A 21,028-nucleotide genomic window follows, 5' to 3' on the forward strand; every position below is an offset into this window, starting at 1 on the left:
TAGTTTAATAGATATTTTTTTAAAGAATAATATTACTAAAGCTTGAATATTTTATGGATTGAACAATTTTTTTGGTATGAATAGAGTGTATTTCGGTGAATGAAAATGTCAATGATTTATACTAAAAGTTTGGAGGAGTGTTAGGTAAAATATTATGTCGTTTTAATTAATTTTCTTTAATTGCCTAAAAGTATATATGGCCTAACAGTATATGGTTGTTAGAGATTTTATTTCTTTTAAGTTGTATTATTCTTGGGATATTCTTTTTAAGTTTATCTATGTATAAGTTAACCCATATAACCTATTTTGTAACCAACTAATGAATCAAATAATAACTATAACTTTATAACTTATAACTATTATATAGTCTACCAAAAAGAAGTTGTGTAGTTCCGAATTATTAAATAGGAGATATAGATAAGCGTAAGCCCATCAACAGAAATGTCATTTGATATCAATTATCAGTCCTCGATTAAGTTTACGCCTAGAAATTTAGTTTTAACTTTTAAGCGATTGGAATTTTGGGATTTTTATTTTTTAAGTTTTGGAAATCCCAAATAGATACAAAAATTATTTCAGTTTTTGGATCTGATTCAGTTCGGTTTAGAATAAAATTTACAATAAAACTAGCAAAAATAATTAATTAATATTATATTTTAAAAATTTTATATACTTAATTAATATTATTTTTGATAAACTCAAATCGATTGCACAATATTTAGTTTCAACAGTTTTCTTTGAATAACTCAATGCATAAAATAAAAATGGTTCGAGTTGTAATAATATTCGGTGCCAACTCGAATTGATGAATTTTGGTTCCATTTAGTTACAGTATTGAACTAAAAATAACTAAAAATAACTAAAAAATAACAAGATTGGATAATAATAATAACAAAAGGCCTATGTGTTAATTTCTTGGTTGCAAAGTAAACAAAAACTAAGTTTTTTTTGTGTACATTTGACTATTTGAGTGAATACACTAGGCAAAAATAAAGGTGACTTTTTTTTTTTTGAAAAAAGGTAAAGTTAAATGCTCAAATTGCAGTTGGCCCATGCGGTCAGGCAAAACAATTCCGAATCCAGAGTCATCGCAATATGAACCGATGAACCGAGGAAGAAGAAAACTTAAGTCACTTAACCCCTGAACCTTGTGTTTGGTTATATCTTTCTAATTGACTGCCTTGTCGTCAAAGGTAATGCTCTCTGATCACACTTGGCATCATCAGTCTGAAGCTGGAATCTACAAAGAGGACAGGTGTTTGTTGTGCTTAACCATTGCACAATACAATTCTCATTATAACTGTATCCACATGGAAGCTTCTTCCCGATTTGGATCCATTCATCCATCACCATTGCATCTAGACACACATTAAAAAACGTCCCACGTGCTTTTTTCCCTTACAGTGAGACAAAACAAACATTTCAGGCTTTTTGTAAAATTGTTTTGAACTATAATTCCTCTATTTCCCAAGTAAAATTATATATATAAGAGATATGATCGTGATAAGATTGTGAATTTGTGATTCTCAATATCATATCATATTACATTATATATTCTGATTATATATATTTTAGGAAAGTACTGTAATTAGCTAAACCTAGACTCCTCCTAGCTTCTGTTGTATAAATACATATCTGTACACCACTCTTTGATATATAGCAAAACACATTCTTTCATGGTATCAGAGCTATAATTGATACCCTTCTTTTTTTTTTCTCTAGCCGTCTCCTCTCTTCTTTGTTTTTCCTCATCTCTTCTTTCCTCCTCTTTCTTCTTTATCCATGGCTGCTGCTGCTGAAACTGTTGACACCACTCAAGGTCTCCTTAACATCAATATGATGAATGTCACCACACTTACCTCCACCAACTACATCACGTGGAATCTTCAAGTCCACTCTTTTCTTGATGGCCACGATCTTTTCGGCTACATTGACGGTTCCAAAATCCCACCGGATCATACACTCACCTCCACTTATCCACCAACACCGAATCCCGCCTACTCGACCTGGAGACGCCAGGACAAGATTATCTATAGTGGTCTCCTTGGCACTCTTTCTCCTGCTCTTCAACCTCTAGTTTCTAAAACGAAATCTACTGCTCAAATATGGAAAACAATTTCCTTCACCTATGTCAATCCAAGTTGGGGACATATTCAACAACTTCGTTTGCAGATCAAACAAGCTTCCAAAGGTGACAAAACCGTTGATGAGTATATGCAGACGCTGACGACACGTTTTGATCAACTTGCTCTTCTTGGCAAGCCTCTTGCCCATGAAGAACAACTTGAGTTCATCTTTGCTGGGTTACCTGAAGACTACAAGTCTGTCGTCGATCAAGTGGAAGGTCGCGACAGTCCTTCCTCTATCATTGAAGTCCATGAAAAGCTTATCAACAAGGAAGCTAAAATTCTTGCTTTATCCTTGTCCACACCAACCATAGGACCCGCTTCTGCTCATGTTGCAACCTCTCGTCAGAGATCCAACACTGGGAAGTTTCAACCTCGACAATCTCAGCCCTGGCACAACAACAACAACAGGCAGCAATACCAACCTTAACGTCAAGACAATCGCATGACCAGAGGTTACCAAGGCAAGTGTCAACTCTGCGGCTTGTTTGGTCATAGTGCCAAACGATGCACCCACCTCCAACAGCAACAATCCTTCTCTCAGCCCAGCATTCTTCCATCACCATTCCGTCCATAGCAACCTCGTGCCAACCTTGCTGTTTCCTCTAATCCATGGGTAATGGACAGTGGGTCCATTCATCACCTTACAAGTGATCTCCACAACTTGGCTTTGCATCAACCCTACAATGGCGAGGATTCAGTTCTCATTGGTGATGGATCCGGTCTCTCCATCACCCACACTGGTTCTCTTACTCTCCCATCACACTCTCGCCCCTTATCTCTTAATATTGTCTTGTGTGTTCCAAATATACAGAAAAATCTTATCTCTGTATATCACCTGTGCAATAACAACCAAGTCTCAATTCATTTTTCCCTACCTATTTTTAGGTGAAGGATCTCAGCTCGGGGGTTTCGTTAATCCACGGCAGGATTAGGGGAGAACTATATGAGTAGCCAACCTCTCCAACCATCTTCCAATCCTTCTTTACTTCCACCACACCACATCTCTCTATCACTGACTGGCATCACCGGCTTGGCCACCCTTCTCTATCTATCACAAAACAAGTTGTCTCGCAATTTCTTTTACCTTGCAATAATAAAGCCTCATCAAACACTTTATCTCCCGACTGTGCTATCAATAAATCTCACAAATTGCCTTTTCATCAAACATCTATTACCTCTTCTCGTCCCTTGAAATACATTTTCACTGATCTCTGGAGTTCACCCACTGTCTCCATTGATAATTATAAGTACTACCTTGTGTTAGTCGATCATTTCAGTCGATATACATCGATATACCCTCTCAAACTTAAGTCCCAAGTTCGTAACACTTTCAAAGCCTTCAAAGCTCTCGTTGAAAATCGTTTCTCAACCCGCATTAGAACACTCTACTCCGACAACAGAGGCGAGTTTATTGCCCTCCGCACCTATCTTGCTGACTCCGGTATTTCTCACCTTACGACACCATCACACACGCCGGAACACAACGGTATCTCTGAAAGAAAGCATCGCCACATTGTTGAAACAGGACTTACCTTACTTACACATGCCGGTCTTCCCAAAACCTACTGGTCCTATGCCTTTTCCGCCGCACCCTATCTCATTAACCGTCTTCCCACGCCGGTGATCGCAATGGAGTCTCCTTTTTTCCAAATTGTTTGGTGCTTCACCAAACTACGATAAACTACGAGTCATCGGTTGCCTTTGCTTCCCATGGCTTCGTCCTTACACCACCAACAAACTTGAAGATCGATCGACGCCGTGTGTCTTCATCGGCTACTCCCAAATTCAGAGTGCATATCTTTGCCTTCAACCCCACTCTGGTCGCATATACATTTCAAGACATGTCAAATTCGACGAAACTGTGTTCCCATTCCAGACTTTCAAATCCTCACATCCACAATCACACCCAGAACCTCCTTAAACACAACCTTCCGCATCGGTAATTCCCATACTCATACACTCATCCATCCCACTATCACCTTCCCCACCACAACCGCCACTCGTATCACTCTCTCTGTCGGAACCCGCAAGCTCTGGTTCTCACCTGCAAGGGAATTCTTCAACGGAAACGACAACGCCATCGCTCGCCAACAAAACTTTGGTTTATCGTCAATCTGGATCAGACATTGGGCCCTCGCTGAACAATTCACAGTCAGGCCCATCCTCGTCCCATGAAGAAGCAAGTTCACATCAAAGTCCATCATCATCTACAGGCCCACCCGATGATACCTCTCGTGCCAATTCCCCTGTTCTCTCCTCGCCACAACGAACACCTTCGCCAATTGTCGTCTCACCACCGCCTCCTCCTCCGGCACATCCGATGCTCACACGTCGGAGAAACAACATCACTAAGCCAAATCCAAAGTACAACTACGATGCCTCTCTCTCGTGCATAATTCCGGGGGAACCACAAACACTTCTTCAAGCTCTGAAAGACAAACGATGGAGAGGTATCATGTCCCAAGAAATTGATGCCTTTGCTCGAAATCAGATGCTTGACCTTGTTCCTCACCAATCACACTTCAATGTTGTGGGATGTAAGTGGATTTACAAAAATAAATTCCAGTCTAATGGTTCTCTCGACAGGTGCAAGGCTTGTTTAGTAGCCAAAGGCTACAACCAACGGTTTGGTCAGGACTACACCGATACGTTCAGTCCGGTCATTAAATCAACCACCATCAGACTTGTTCTTGACGTCGCAGTTACCTACTCTTTGTCAATCCAGCAACTTGACGTCAATAACGCCTTCTTACAAGGAACTTTATTTGAAGAGGTCTACATGGAACAACCGCCGGGCTTCCTTGACAAGGACAACCCAACTCATGTCTGCAGACTCTGCAAAGCCATCTACGGCCTCAAGCAGGCACCAAGAGCGTGGTACACAGAACTTCGTACTTTTCTTCTAACCCTTGGTTTTAAGAACTCACTTGCGGAAACCCCTCTCTGTTTGCTTTAAAATTTGGACGTGAATTCGTTTACCTATTCGTCTATGTTAATGACATACTCATCACGGGAAACAGCAAACAAGGCATCAGTCGGATTCTTCAACTCCTTGCAGATAGATTTTCTGTTAAAGATGCTGAAGATCTCAATTACTTTCTTGGAATTGAAGCTCGTCGCACATCAGCCGGTCCTCATCTCTCCCAACAAAAATACATCCTTGATCTCCTACATTGCTATGACATGAAAAATGCGAAACCAGTTCACACACCCATGGCCTCCTCCCCAAAACTCACGCTTACATCTGGTGTTCCTATGTCTGATCCGCTCAAGTATCATCAACTCGTTGGGAGCTTACAGTATCTTGCCTTGACCCGATTAGATATTGCTTACACCGTCAATCATTTGTCACAGTTTATGCACCGACCTACTGATGCACAATGGCAACCTGCCAAACGGATATTACGGTATCTCGCTGGAACACCGACACATGGGATCTCCTTCTCCGCAAATAACAAGCCCAACCTTCATGCTTACTCAAACGCTGACTGGACTGGTGACTCAGATGAGTACGCCTCCACCAACTCCTACATCGTGTATCTTAGCAAACATCCCATCTCTTGGACCGCTGATACTAGGGTTTTTGTGTGTCTATTCTAGTAGGTCTCAATTAACCTTATGTAGTTGTAGTACTTAAGGTGTCAATCCAAATGAGATGTTGCTAGCAATCAAGATGCAATCAAGTGGTCACAAGTTAAGCCAGATTCAAGTGAGTTTTTGTCTAACAAACTTGAGTGAACGAGATGTAAGAACAAAATGAGTTTGCAGAACAAGAGCTAAAATGCAATAACATAAGAGAGCAAAACAAGCTAAACGTGAAGAGAAAAATGAGCAAGCTATTGCAACTAAAACAATGAAGAAGCTTAAAGATGTAGAAACAATCAGATAAGTAGAGGCCTTAAGGATGGGGTTATTGATTTCGGTGGAGTCTATTAATCTACCTAGAATGCCTAACAGAACACAATCAATCTATCCTTAGACAACGAACATCAAAGCTTAGCTAATCCAATCTCTTGACAGAAGCTACTCAGACTCAATCACTTCCAAACCTAACTCTCGCTAGAGAAACATGATTAAGCAGACATGACAAACAAGTTCATTCACGTCAATAAACATCCTAGACATCCAATCTCTTAGGCTAGGTATGTAAATCTCTGGTATTAGTTTGTTCAAGCATCTCATGGAACACCTTTGGATGCTGAGATGCTTAAGATCTAATTCCAAATGATCAGTAAGTAATTAGCAGTAAGAACACTAATCGAGAAGGGAAATCAAACAATCTAAGCTTAGGCATCCTATTAGACTAAGATTCTCCACCTAATCTATCCCATCCTCTAGAACTCTAGTTCACTACTCAGATCCGGAAATCATCATCAAGGATACAAACCCTAGAAAACATTGAATCAAGCATCATGAGATAAAAAAATGAGATGAACAACTTTGTAGAAGAAATCAAATGCAAAAAACTCAGTAACATCCAAAGCTATCTCAATTACAAAGTCTCAAAATGTTTAAGGTGGCTAGGTAAACATTCAGAAAAAAACGAGATTCCTCAGCAAAAACTTAACAAAACGTATTTATAGTAAAACATGGAAATCCCTAAAACATAAAACGACAAGATAGAACGTCGGTTCAGGAACCCTTCTCGGACGCGTCTTCAGAACAAAACCAGGACATCGATTTAAGAGCGTTGATCGAGTCGCACCGTGAGAGTTTCAATCGAGTCGGAGTCTAGGAAGTTTGAACGAATGGCGGCTTGAGAACGTTGATCGAGTGGCAGCTTGAAAAGTGTCTTCTGAGAGCTGCTGATCGAATCGCATCTTGAGGGTGCTTAGGACCCCTCCTGGGACGTCTTGGATTAGTCGCTGCTAACATCCGATCGAGTGGGAGCTCTCCTTTGCGTGCAGGTCGAGTCGGAATTCAGAACATATGTGCGTCCATTAAAACAGCGATAACTCATGAACGACATCTCCGATTGGCTTGAAATAAGCGGCATTGGAAATATGACTCAATTCCCTACAACTTTGATGAGGACATCGAAAGCTGAATCCTAAAGTAAAATCTTCACTCGAGTCGATCAAAGACGTGGAAGATTGGGTCGCTGGGTAGCGTTGATCGAGTCGCTGGACTGCTTTCCTTCTCCCTGTTTGCTTTTGATGGTTTGGACATCCACTAAAACACCTGAAACAACTCCAATATGCAAGATGCATGCAATACCAATGCAAAGACTACCTAGATATGCATATTATGCAAAAGAGACTAAAAACAATACAAAGCAATGAGTTAAAAGAACAAAATGAATGACAAATGCATGATGAAAGGGTATAAAATATATACATATCAACTGCAAAGAAGCAAAAGAGAGTAGCAAGATCTTCTACTGAAGCAAGAGTACAGGGCTGTCGCTAATTTTGCCTCCGAACTTAGTTGGATATGCAACTTACTCACTGAACTTGGGATCACTTGCCGCACCACCAGTCGGCATTTCTCTGTGCCAACCTAGTTTTCCACTCTCGGATGAAGCACATAGCCATAGATTACCACTTTTTTCGGGGCCAGGTCCAACAAGGTGCACTTCGAGTCGCTCATGTCAACACTCAAGATCAACTGGCTGACGCTTTAACCAAACCATTACCTCGTGCACGGTTCATCAACCTAAGTGACAAGATCGGAGTAGCTTCCGCTCGTCCATCTTGAGGGGGCATATTAGAGATATGATCGTGATATGATTGTGATTTTCAATGTCATATCATATCATATATTCTGATTATGTATACTTTAGGAAACTACTGTAATTAGCTAAACCTAGACTCCTCCTAGCTCCTCTTGTATAAATACATCTCTGTACACCACTCTTTGATATATAGCAAAACACATTCTCTACAATATATACTCAAACATGAAAAATTATAACATACAGATGAGACAAAACAAACATGAAAAATTAACGCTAAATCTTGTTTCCCAAGGAAGTGAAAAAAATAGAGCTTAGCAAACAAGTTAATGCTCCAATTGCGATTTACCTCTTGAGGTCATGCAATGCAACTCCGGATACACAAAAAAGTTAATACTCCAACATAAGCCGAACTAATCATCCACACCACTTATTTGCCCCCACTTTTGGTCCCAAGCTCACGTAACCTATCTTTGACAAATCTTTTTTTTGTTAATATCTTTGGCAAATCTTAAGCATTCAATTAACTCTTTACAAAAAAAAAAAAAAAAAAAGAACCTTCCGTCATCCCACTGATTCCAACGTACGACCCCTCGATGATTTTGGCCAATCCAATTATAAATATGGTTGTTAGAGCATGCACATCGGTTGGGGTTAATAATAATATTTTGAAAGTTTTTTATTTTTAGTATAAACATTGGTGTTTATTTGTATTTGGTCTCCCGAATAAAATAATAATATTTTGAAAGTTTAAACATTAATTATTTAAAGTTGAAAAAACAAAAACATACAATGAAGAAACNAAAATATAACATAAAAACATCAAAACCAAAACAAACATTTTATTCAACTCATAGAAATTTTAAAATCAAACTTCATTATCCGGAAGATGTCCAAAGTTTGTCCAAATATGCTCAATCAAATCATGTTTTAGTTGGTCATGGGCTTGTTTATCCCGAAGTCTTGTTTGACGAGTAATCATACTGCTGATGTTTGAACCCACACCGGCGGCACCAACGGTATATGTTTGATCCACATGTTCTCCGTGTTGAAATTCATAAACAATGTTTCGGTAACTGTATGTATGTTGTTCATCTTCGACAATCATATTANAGACCATCCACAATGGTGTGGGACTTTTTTTGGTCCCCCACATTTAATACTAATATTTTGAGGGTTTCTTATTTTTAGTAGGAGCATTGGTGTGTATTTGGGTTTGGTCCCCCAAATAAAATAATATTATTTTGAAAGTTTAAAGATTAATTATTTAAAGAAAGAAAATACAAAAACATACAATTTAGAAATTAATAACATTAAAAATATAACATAAAAACATCAAAACCAAAACAAACATTTTATTCAACTCATAGAAATTTTAAAATCAAACTTCATTATCCGGAAGATGTCCAAAGTTTGTCCAAATATGCTCAATCAAATCATGTTTTAGTTGATCATGAGCTTGTTTATCCCGAAGTCTTGTTTGACGAGTAATCGTACTGCTGATATTTGAACCCACACCGGCGGCACCAACGGTAAATGTTTGATCCACATGTTCTCCGTGTTGAAATTCAGAAATAATGTTTCGGTAACTGTATGTATGTCGTTCGTCTTCGACAATCATATTATGGAGTATTATGCATGATCTTATTACATTTGCCATTTTGTTTTTATCCCATAAACGAGACGGATTTTTAATAACGGCGAATCTAGCTTGCAAGACTCCAAAGGCACGCTCAACATCTTTCCTAACAGCTTCTTGTTTTTTAGAAAAGAGAGATTTTTTCCTACCTTGTGGAAGTCGGATTGATTGAATAAAAGTTGCCCAATTTGGATAAATACCATCAGTGAGATAGTACGCCAAGTTGTACTCCCTTCCGTTGACAACAAAGTTGACTTCCGGAGCTTGACCGGTTATTATGTCATCAAAAACATTAGATCGATCAAGAATATTAAGATCGTTCATAGTACCTGGAGCTCCAAAAAAGGCATGCCATATCCAGAGGTCATACGAAGCTACTGCTTCCAACACAATTGTAGGTTTTCCGGTTGACCGTGAATACATGCCTTTCCAAGCCGTGGGACAATTCTTCCACCCCCAATGCATACAGTCAATGCTACCAATCATCCCGGGAAATCCACGCTGTTCATTCTGATAGAGTAGTCTTTGTAGATCCTCCTGTGTAGGACGTCTTAGGTATTCATCTCCAAACACTTGGATGATGCCGGCGGTAAACTCGTGCAAACATTTCCGAGCTGTCGAAGCACCAATTTGTACATACTCGTCAACACTGTCAGACGAAGTACCATATACCAATTGACGAATTGCTGCAGTACATTTTTGTATAGGTGAAAGACCAGCCCGTCCGGTTGCATCCTGGGTTTGGCGGAAATATTCGATTTCGGTAGAGAGACGTTGCACAATTCTCATGAACAATGGCTTGTGCATGCGAAACCGTCGCCGGAATAAATATTCTGGATATGTTGGAGTGTCACTAAAATAATCATTCCAAAGATTATTGTGGCCTTCTTCCCGGTTTCGCTCGATAAAAATCCTATCGTTTGGCTGGTTTGGTTCCGGAATAATATGCGAAACATCATAAATGTTTTCTAAATAGCCCTCAAAATGATCATTATCATCGGCTTGGTAGTGATAATGATTATCATCGGCTTTGTAGTGATAATGGTTTGAAGATGATCCCATTTCAAGAGAAAGGAAAAGAAATGAAGAAATAACTTGTATTAAAGAGAAAGGAAGAGAAAGGAAGAGAAAGGAAGAGAAAGTGTTGTTGCTTTGATCTTGTTTGGTGTGAATATTTTGTTGCTTTGATGGTGTTTCTTGAGAATGTTTTGTTGCTTTGGTCTTGTTTGGTGTGAGTGAAGAGTTATCATATATATAATGGAAGACTAGTGCCCGTGATATTAAAAATTGGAGTTCCATTATTTTGTAACCCATGAGCCTCACCAAAACAAAACAAGGTACAAGGCAAAACAAAACAAAAGTACCCGTGGGATACCAAAACAAAACATCATACATAGCATAAGAAAACAACAAATACCTGTGAGCCTCAAACCGTAGCCTCAAACCATAGCAACAACGACATATCGAAGAAGATGGTCATTACAAAGTTATTACATTACGTAGACATGAACAAAATACATGCGAAAATACCCATTACACCAACAACCAGCAAATCAGTTACTTACGTATCTCATTAACTACATTCTCTAACATAACCATCTTCTGTTCAGTTGCGTAACTCTGATCTCTAACCTGATTGATGTATGATTCATATTCATTGAACAAGGTTAAGTAATCTACCTTCTCAGCCATCACTTCATATAGTCTATCATTGTCCCTCAACTCCTCCATTACAGCCACATCCCACCACTTGTGAATATGCATCTCTCCATCATCGACATTTGGACATGTGAAGAACTTGCAATAGGTAAAAGAGTTAGCATGTATAGCGAAACTTATACTTCAATAAAATTAAAATCACATACCTTCTGTTGTAGCAGTTGGATAGAATAGGCTGCGCACCACAGTAGCATTCCTTTGGGAATCCATGCTCCACCTCAGGTTGAGGTGGGTATTGCCTCGACTCTGCTTCATCCATACGAATCAAAGCCTCTAGCTCTCTATCCGCAGTGTCCTCTGAGTACTTATCAGCGAGATCGGATGATTCAGGCTGAGAATAGCTATAGTCCTGGCCCATTTCTTACTTAACCTGAAGATAAACAAGAAGAAGCAGATTAGACTTAGTACAATCTGCTTAAGTTAGTTAATACAATAGCCGAGTTACTAGAAATTAAAATAGACTTATATTGATTTAGTTTGAAACAGGAAATACAAATCAAACAAGAAATACTAAAACAGGAAATACAAATCAAACAAACATGGAATACAAATCAAATACATAAGCTGAGTTACTAGAAATTTAAGCAAGATAAACAAACAACAAACACATGCTCTAATATCAGAAATACTGGGACACTATCTTGTTCATGATAACTTCTTCACTCGCATTCAAGGGTTCTTTTTTGGCTAAGAGAGTGTCTAGGATGGCCAGCTTCTGTAGTTTCTCCTTTTCAGCCAATTCCTCTTTCTTGACATCCGACATGCTCTTATACTCTGCAAGAGTCTTCACGTTTGTGGACTGAGCATTGTTCCTCTTCGCCTTCGCAGCCTTGATCCCTTCTGGCCTTTTCTCATACTCCTCAACATTGCAGCTTGATGATTGTGAACCTTCAGTAGCTTGTTTCCTCTTCGTTGCAGGCTGAGATGGAGGCGTGTTAATAGTGTTAAGGGATAGAAATTTCTGCTCAAACCTTAACCGAAACCAACAATGTTCAAGGTTAAATCTCTTCTTATGGTCAGCGAAGTAGATATCATGTGCATTCTTTAAGATATCATTTTCAGAATGACCAGAGCTGTTCAGTCTCTCTGCAGCTGCGAATGCCGCACAGAACTTGTTAGTTTGGTCATTTATCTTGTGCCAACGCTGCTTGCAATGTGTCACCAACATCTGTTCACCACCATTTCTAGCATGAGGAGTGTCAGCATAGTATTTTTGAATCCTTTGCCAGAAGCTTCCTCCCTTTTGTTGATTTGCAACGATGGGATCTTTGGAAGTGTTGAGCCATGCGGAGATCAAGACTTCATCATCAGCAGGTGTCCATGTCTTTCTCTCCTTGCGCTCCAATGGTGTTTCTTGCGAAAGAGTTGGCGCCTCAGAAGGTTGGGAGCTGTGAGGAGAAGGTTGGGAGCTGTGAGGAGAAGGTTGGGAGCTCTGTCCAGAAGGTGGATAACTTTCCCAACGAAAGTTTTCATTTAAACCACCTTCTTCTTGACTGTTAAGCATGTTTAAGTAAGAAGAAGACTGAAAGAAGGGATTCGTAGAATCCATATGAAGAAGCGAGTAGAGAAGAGAAGGAATGATAAGAGAAGCGAGCATAGAAGAGAAGTGATAAGCGAGTACAAGTGAGAAGGGGTTACTAAATGAAAGAGATTGATGATGGAAATAGGAAGAAGATTGTTGGGGTTTGATAGGTTAAAAGGTAACTTGCAATAAGTAACAAAACATAAAGACCAAACAACCAATGTCTAATCACAATTTATGACAAGTACACATTACAAGTACACATTACCACACCAAAATTAAATACAATCAACTACACAACAATCACAATTTATTAGAAGTACACATTACAACTACCAAATGAAAAACCTAAAATCCTTTATCAATTAAGGAAAAAAAAAAAACAAAAGTTGTATCAAAATCAATGTAAAAAACATTTTAGCAACCATACGAGTACTTATCACACCTAGGTCGTATACATGTCGAAGCAACCATATCAATTACACAACAATCACCAAATTTAAAACCTATAATAGAGTTTCTATATACCAATCCCCTATATATTAAAAGAGAAGCATTCTCTAAAAAAAGCTGACGTGTCGTCGCCAGAGAGCTCTATCCCCAATTAATTATTTGCCTTTACTATTCCATAAAATTACATAAAACTGCCACTGCTATTCATTTTATTTATATACACAATATTTTGCTCCTATAAATTACAAAATTGGTAACTATTATCCCCTATATATTAAAAGAGAAGCATTCTCTAAAAAAAGTTGATGTGTCATCGCCAGAGAGCTCTATCCCCAATTAATTATTTGTCTTTACTATTCCATAAAATTGCATAAAACTGCCACTGCTATTCATTTTATTTGTACACACAATATTTTGCTCCTATAAATTACAAAATTGGTAAATATTATTCAAAAATTGATAAATATTATCTCTTACATATTATGAGATGTAAGAAAAATATATTTAAAATCATATCTTCAGAAATATAAATTGTTTTACCTTTAATAATTTTATAAAGCTCTAATGGTGAAAGAATCGAAGATCATTTGAAACTGGCTCAACGTTTATTCTTTTGCTAAAAACAATACCTATATTTGCCCAAAAAAATGTATGCTCACCAATTGAAATGACATGAATATATATTTTAATTTGGATAACTATGTAGTTAAACATTATATATAAATTTGTAGTTGTAGTGTTTTTACAGAAATCTTAAAATTTAGAAAATCCAGTCCAATAAAAATAAAAAAGTAATAATATTTTTTTTTTTGGTAATACAGCGGGGAAAGAGAAAAAAATAATAATATTATACCAATAGCTGAAACACATTTAGTTAATTTAGTCCCATTTTGATTTATTATTTACAGCTATATGCCATTGTGTTTTTAACAAACAAAAAAAAACAAATGTTTTATTCTTAAAAACTTTATCACATAACTTTATTAATATAAATTAAGTTTAAGCTTTAAATATATTTTATATATTAGAAATAATGATTTATTAAAATACATGTGGGTTACCGCGGATTTCACGAATTCAAGCGGGACAGATGCAAAGACATTTTGCGGCTCAAAATATTTAAACCCATTGTGGGATGGCTTAGCGGACGGGTTTGACCATGTTAACAATTTTATCTAAATAATTTAGTTTATGAAATTTTAGTTTTGTTGTGGTTTTTATCTGATTTGATAGTTCAAGATTTTGATAAAAATCTAATTCATCACTAATTTGGTCCTCATTCGATTCAGATATGCCATCATGTCAATCTAAAATATGGTGAAATAATTAATATTTTAAAATTTCATTAACTTGATGAATTCAAACCAATATAAGTTTGTATTATAAATGTTATACTAAATAAATATATTTACAAATGTAATATCTGAAACAAAAATTTTATGCCGTGCAACAGCACAGGTTATTACCTAGTGATCCTTTAACAATTAAGACAAAAAAAAACTAAAGTTTTACCAAAATCAATGTTAAAAACAATTTTAGCAACCATACTCCATAAGATTTGGTAAACTATCAACAGCAAACGACACAGACACAAAGACGTTGATAAGATGAACTTCGACATACTTAACTTCGAAGTTCATCTTACCAACGTCTTTGTGTCTCGAAAATAGAACAAATTTTATACTCACAGAAACAAATCGACCTTTAGACAGAGGCAAATCAATCTTCACACAAAGACAAATCGATCTTTACACATGAAAAAACAGAACGAGACCAAAGCAACAAAACCTAATTCGATAACCCTAATTCGATAACCCTAATTCAATTACCCTAATTTAATAATCCTAATTCAATAACCTTAATTCGATAACCCTAATTCAATAACCCTAATTCAATAACCCTAATTCGATAACCCTAATTCTCTAACCTTAATTCGATAATTCTAATTCTAACCCTAATTCGATAATCAGCAATAATGAGAGAAATCTCATATTGGGGGAAGAAGACAAACTTTAATTAGCTGGATTGAACCACCGGACAAGCTTCGGGAGACAGAGAAGATCGCTTCGAGAGAGAAGATCGAACCGTCGGACAAGCTTTGGGACAGAAGATCGGACTGGCTTTGGGAGAAACAGAAGATCGGCTTCGGTAATTTGTCAAGAAATTCCGGTGAGAAGAACGGAACGGCTTCGTGAAATTGTCGAGGATGTGTATCGCCTTTGTCGTCGCCGTCGGGAGAAAAGAAAGAATTCGAAGAAATTTTGTCTCGAGAATTTTTTTTCGTTTAACCCTAGAGAATTCGACACCCAATCAGAATAGAGCACGTGGCGAAAAAGACGGACGAAAAATGTCCCAAAATAAGAAACGTTTTTTCGATAATGGACCTTTTTGAATTAAATTAAAATCAAAAACAACCGAAGGACGGCCCGAATCATCGCCGTTGCACATGGTCTTATGAACTTGTGGTGGGGCCAAAACCCGTGGACTTCAACGGGCCACTTGTGTAAAAACAATTTTATGAGCATATAAAGCTTTGTGAAGCTTTGTGAAAAGCTGTGGAACAACTCAACAAAGGCTTTTTATAATTTTAGAAGATAAGATTCTATCGTACGTTTATATATAGTTTGAAAAGATATGTCTAGTGGTGATAGTTTTGTCTTAATGTATTTTTTAAAGAACATTTGCTAACATTCATAAGAAACAAACTGATCTTGCACCGTCCCTATTAAATGAGTTTTGAGCGAGTAAAACCTGGAAGCCTGTCATTTTTTGCAGCTTAACCCTCTATCTCTAAAAAATGCAAATTATTTCTACGAAATAAAAAATAATATGCAATATAACATGTTTCTTTACTGTAAATTTTTAAAATATTAGCACATAATATATATATATATATATATCAAATTAAAGTCCTCGAGGAGTGGAAATCTATATTTTGAATTTTAATAATCTAATGTATGTGACTGTGAAAACATGTAAAAGATATGTATAAGGCTTATATTGTGTATTACTCTTGGTTTTGTATGATTGATTTGCATTTTCTGCAGGTGGAATGTAAAGTTGCACAAATTGGCCATTTGGAAAAAAAATTTGTACAAAACCCTTATTAAAGAGATCGAATAGAGAGGATTATATTTTTTGACTGCATACAAAGTAGACTTTCTTTAGGTTGTTGAAGCTTTGAAGGCGTCAAGACAGCTCGCAGTAGCGAGTGATCTGTTCCAAAACTTGTCCCAATACTCTACAAATGGGAAGGTTCTGTAAACAGCAAGAGATTCTTGTTCATTGATCAGCTCGTTTGCTGGACCAATCACTGCATCTGTCGAAGGGAAATAGAATGTTGGAATCGATAATCGCTCCCTCTTGGTGTTTACAATGGCTCTGTGGAGCACGCTCTTGTATTTGTCATTACTTATAACCTTAAACGAGGAGACACAACCACATAAAACAGAAGAATTTTAACCAAAAGTATTATTAAAAATTAATTAAACAAAATTTTTTATTTGTTTTGATTACCAAACCTGCATTTGGTCGCCGATGTTGACGGTGAAAGTGTTGGGAATTGGATTAACAGAGAACCACTTATCATCCTTAAAGACTTGCAAACCAGAGACTTGGTCTTGAAGAAGGACTGTGATTACGGTTGGGTCTTTATGTCCGGGAAGTCCGTAAGTAAGCTCGGGCTCGGGACATGGCGGATAGTAGTTAAAGGCCATGTGTTGAGCGTGTTGGCCTAATATATTGCTTATATGGTCGCTTTCGAGGCCTAAGCTCTCTGAGATGGCCTCAAGAAGTGTCAAGATCAAAGCTCTTACGCTCGTGGCGTATTCAGCTGTGACTTCTTTGAAGGAGACGGGACTAGAAGGCCATTCTTGAATGAAATCTTCAATGGGAAAGCAATGAAGTCTAAGGAAGTCTCTCCAGTTCAAGACTTTGTCTGCGCTGACATTAAAACTGGTGGACACTCTCGTCGTCTTTGTTGAGTCTGCGGAATAGTGTTTGACTCTTTCGCTCTCCGGTTGATGGAAAAATTCTCTAGCAACGGTTAGCATTTTATCTATTGTTTTATCCGGTACTCCGTGATTCTTGATCTGTTACATAATCAAACGAAATTTTTGAAACAGAGTAAAGATAGTGTACTGCAATGAAAACCAAGTAACGTAGTGAATTTTAAGGATAACACATAGTAAAAATGAAACAGAACAATACTAAATGAGGAGTTACCTGGAAGAAACCATAAGTAGAACATGCGTTAGCAAGTTGATGGACACTCTCGGCTCGATTAGGTCCATGGAGCTCCCGGAGATCGATCAGAGGGATTGAATCGCCGGAACTCTCAACATCCAACAAGTTCGGACGGTCCGAGATGGGTCGGACGTAGTTTGGAGGGATACGACTAATGGAAGAGGCAAAATCAGACAGTAAGAGCTTAGATGTTGCAGAAGCTGCCATGGTTAGGCAGTGTAACGTTTAATGGGTAGAGATATATAGTGTAAGTAATCTAGGAACATTGATGTGTGACGTCGGCCATGGTGACGTCATTCCCGTATATTTTTAGCCGTTATACTTACGGCAACATTTCTAAAGTAACACTTGCGTAATTGTATTATTTAGTTGTAATGAAGAGGTGTACAAGTGTCGTAATATCTAAACAAAAACTAAATTGTCAATGGTTTGTATGAGTGTAAATAAATTAACACACACACACATAACAATGACTGTATATGATTTTCTGAATTTTAAAACTGATTTGAAGTCTTATCTAAACATGAAAAAATATACAACGTTTAGAGCACGGTTGATTCGTTGACCTGCCAATTGAGCTGTTAAATCATTATACCCACTACATACGTCAAATTAAGCGAAATATATATATATATATATATAATATATATACTACTTAATGAAAATGTGATCAAAATTCGTTTTTTTTTTTAATTTAGAATTTGTGATCCATCTTCTTTCATCTTTAAATTTCACAAATTTAGTATATTAATATATATATATATATATATATATATATAGTGTTTTTGTTAGGATATATGTTATTGTTTTCATCGTTAAATCGATAAAACTCGATTCATAGTTAACGCGATTTAGTTGAGTCGAACTCTGGTAGGATTGATCATAAAGTGATGTTGTAACTACTTGAGTAAGACATTTTCCGTCACGATATGTGTTTATTTGATTGAATCTAACATTTACGTGATTTGTATAAAATTATGCATAAATCTTATGTTATTCAATCACTGTTATTGAACTAATTATTTCAAAATTTACTTTAAAATCCACTATTATTAAAAACATCTTGCGGATTTGATTTTTAGCGATTTGAAAAGATTTGAGTGGATTTGAAAAAATTTCCTTAGTTAAAAATATAGAAATCATAATTTCATGGTTTTGAGTTAAATTTGAAGGGATTGTACTATAAATCATATAAATTTTTCTAAAATCATCAAAATTAGATAAAAAATTATGAAAATTCTTTTTCATTTTTTTCTAAAATATTTGATTCAGTACACTTCATATTCAATCAAAATGCATCTTGAATTTAAATGTTTTGTACATTTTCTTAGAAGATGGTGCACATAGCTGCTTATGTAATAATTTACGTTATGTAGGTTTCTATGTCTTTTTCAACATTATAACTTCGACATAATGGCATGAATTATTCAAGTTTTAGTGGAAGAAAACTTAGATATTCTAAATTGAAGCTTATTCTAAGCTTTTAAAATTATTAAAAATGGATATTCTATATATTTGATAAAATGGATATTCTCAATATTTAAAATATTTATTAAACTGTGAAACAACTAGACCCATTTTTTTTTCTTTAATACATTAATAACTAATGATATCATACTCACTAACAACCTAACATCATTCAACACAACCAGCGGATAACATTTAACAACATAAATCATTATCATTCAACGAATGAATACGAATAACCAATAACAATCCAACAATACCAAAATCATTAAAAAAATGTCATTGAACCAGCAACCTAACATCTGTTCTAGACACAGTGTTCCATTTTAACAACCTAACAGAAGCATATAACAAATAACCGAGCCTCTAGAACATCGCATTGATTTCACGAACACACTTTATCTTTACATGCACCGCAACATAAAAGAGATGCATAAGTATTTCTAGAAATACTTAGTGAGACAATTCTCCTATCTACTGGGCTATACACACAAGCAATAAGATCTTCACATGCCACAATCAACAAACAAAAATAATCCAGACGATACACAAAAAGAAAAAACAACATCAGCTGTCTACTGAGGATGGGTGTCGACCGACATTGGTCACCTGGTGTTTACCGACACCCGACTGGTGTTGACCAGAACCTGCTCGACATTCTCTGAAAACCTTAGCAGTGTCGATCAACACCTCCACATGGTGTCGACCGACACTCACCAAAGCCCTCGCGCCATCCTCGTATTGGTGTCGACCGGCACCCTCCTGGTTACGACCGACACTGATGCCGAGCATTGATCTCTTTCGATCTCCAACACCTCACACGTGTCCCAAAAAATACACAAACACCAAGAGAAATCAATCAATCAACCAACAGAACCAAAGAAACAAAGATCTTAGCTTATATAAGCTATAGTCATATACTCACCTTAGCAAATCAGAGAGAATCGACCAAACTACGACCAGAAAAGCACAACAACAAGCTCCTTTCACGTTCTTAGCCTAAAATCTCCACTCACCGAGAAAGATCTCACAAGAACTAGCAAGGAACTTCACATAAACTCCCAAGAACTCACTGGAAACATTTTTCTCTCTTTCTTTTCGCTCTGGAACGAAAAGTGGCTAAACGAAACCCCTAGAGCGTTAAACTCAACCTTAAATATATGACCCCTAAGATTAACCCAATTAATCGTACCAAATCAGAGAAATTAGAATTAACCCAAACCCTAACCATGTTGACAGTGTCAAGCGACACCCCTAATGGTGTCGATCCACACTCCAACCATTACTTGGTACACGGGTGTTACAAACTGACAATTATAATTGAAAACACATATAAAATATTCAAATTCTGATCACCCAATTTGAAAGTGAATAAATCAAACGATTAAAACCAGGATTTAAACTGTATGTTTATTCTCAACTAAACTAATAAAGTAAAAATGTAAATCGTAGTGGAAAGCACGATAAGTTGCATATAAATAGTTATTGCCATAGAATAAACAGATTAAATACAGAAAAGTATCTACATTGATTAAATTATTATTATTGTTATTATTATTATTATTATTATCATTATAGAATTTATGATCTATGTCTACTATAAAAAATAACTAATTTATTAAATTATGATAAACAAACAATTCCACGACAAGTAATTCATCCAAACATAGTCAAATTTTCTATTGTTTTTGACCTACCTCATACTTATGATGAGCATCGTTACTTTCCATATTCGAGACATAGCAGACGATTTTGAAATCATTTAAAATTTTTGATTTGTTTTGTACCACTAATCTATCAAAAAATGCAGTCCATAAAAATCTAACCTCACATGATGTAAAAACCTTTAAATGCTTGAAAAAAGTTTCCACTACTTCTCATTTTTATTTTTATTTTACCCATTTTGCTATATATCGTTCATTGTTCTAAAGGCATCTCTAATATTCCTCTATTTTTACCTCTATAATAGAGGAACTCTATAATATAGGTGAGTTTTATTCTAATGGTCCTCTATTCTCACCTCTAAAATAGAGATTGCTATTTTTTCCTCTATTTATAGAGGAACCCTATTTTTTTCTACAAAGGTTCCTCTATAAATAGAGGAATCTCTATTTTAGAGGTGAGAATAGAGGACCATTGGAGTGTTGTTCAAAAAAAAAAAAAAAAAAGGACCATTGGAG

At 36.6% G+C, this 21,028-nt stretch overlaps 3 protein-coding genes across 3 annotated transcripts; 1 reads left to right on the forward strand and 2 right to left on the reverse strand.

Moving 5' to 3' along the window:
- LOC104750069 lies at positions 1,783-2,556 on the forward strand. Its single transcript, XM_010471804.1, has one exon. It carries the CDS (start codon positions 1,783-1,785, stop codon positions 2,554-2,556), a length of 774 nt encoding a protein of 257 aa, XP_010470106.1.
- On the reverse strand, positions 11,781-12,665 carry LOC104750080 (glutathione S-transferase T3-like). Its single transcript, XM_010471829.1, has one exon. The coding sequence runs from the start codon at positions 12,663-12,665 to the stop codon at positions 11,781-11,783; it is 885 nt and encodes a 294-aa protein (XP_010470131.1).
- Positions 16,185-17,588, reverse strand: LOC104720833 (protein DMR6-LIKE OXYGENASE 1). Its single transcript, XM_010438735.1, has 3 exons — positions 17,361-17,588; positions 16,658-17,227; positions 16,185-16,555 (listed from the first exon to the last, which is right to left on the reverse strand). Exons 1-3 carry the CDS (start codon positions 17,586-17,588, stop codon positions 16,301-16,303), a joined length of 1,053 nt encoding a protein of 350 aa, XP_010437037.1. The 3' UTR covers positions 16,185-16,300.

This window comes from Camelina sativa, chromosome 2, assembly GCF_000633955.1.
Source record: "Camelina sativa cultivar DH55 chromosome 2, Cs, whole genome shotgun sequence".
Lineage (NCBI taxonomy): Eukaryota > Viridiplantae > Streptophyta > Magnoliopsida > Brassicales > Brassicaceae > Camelina > Camelina sativa.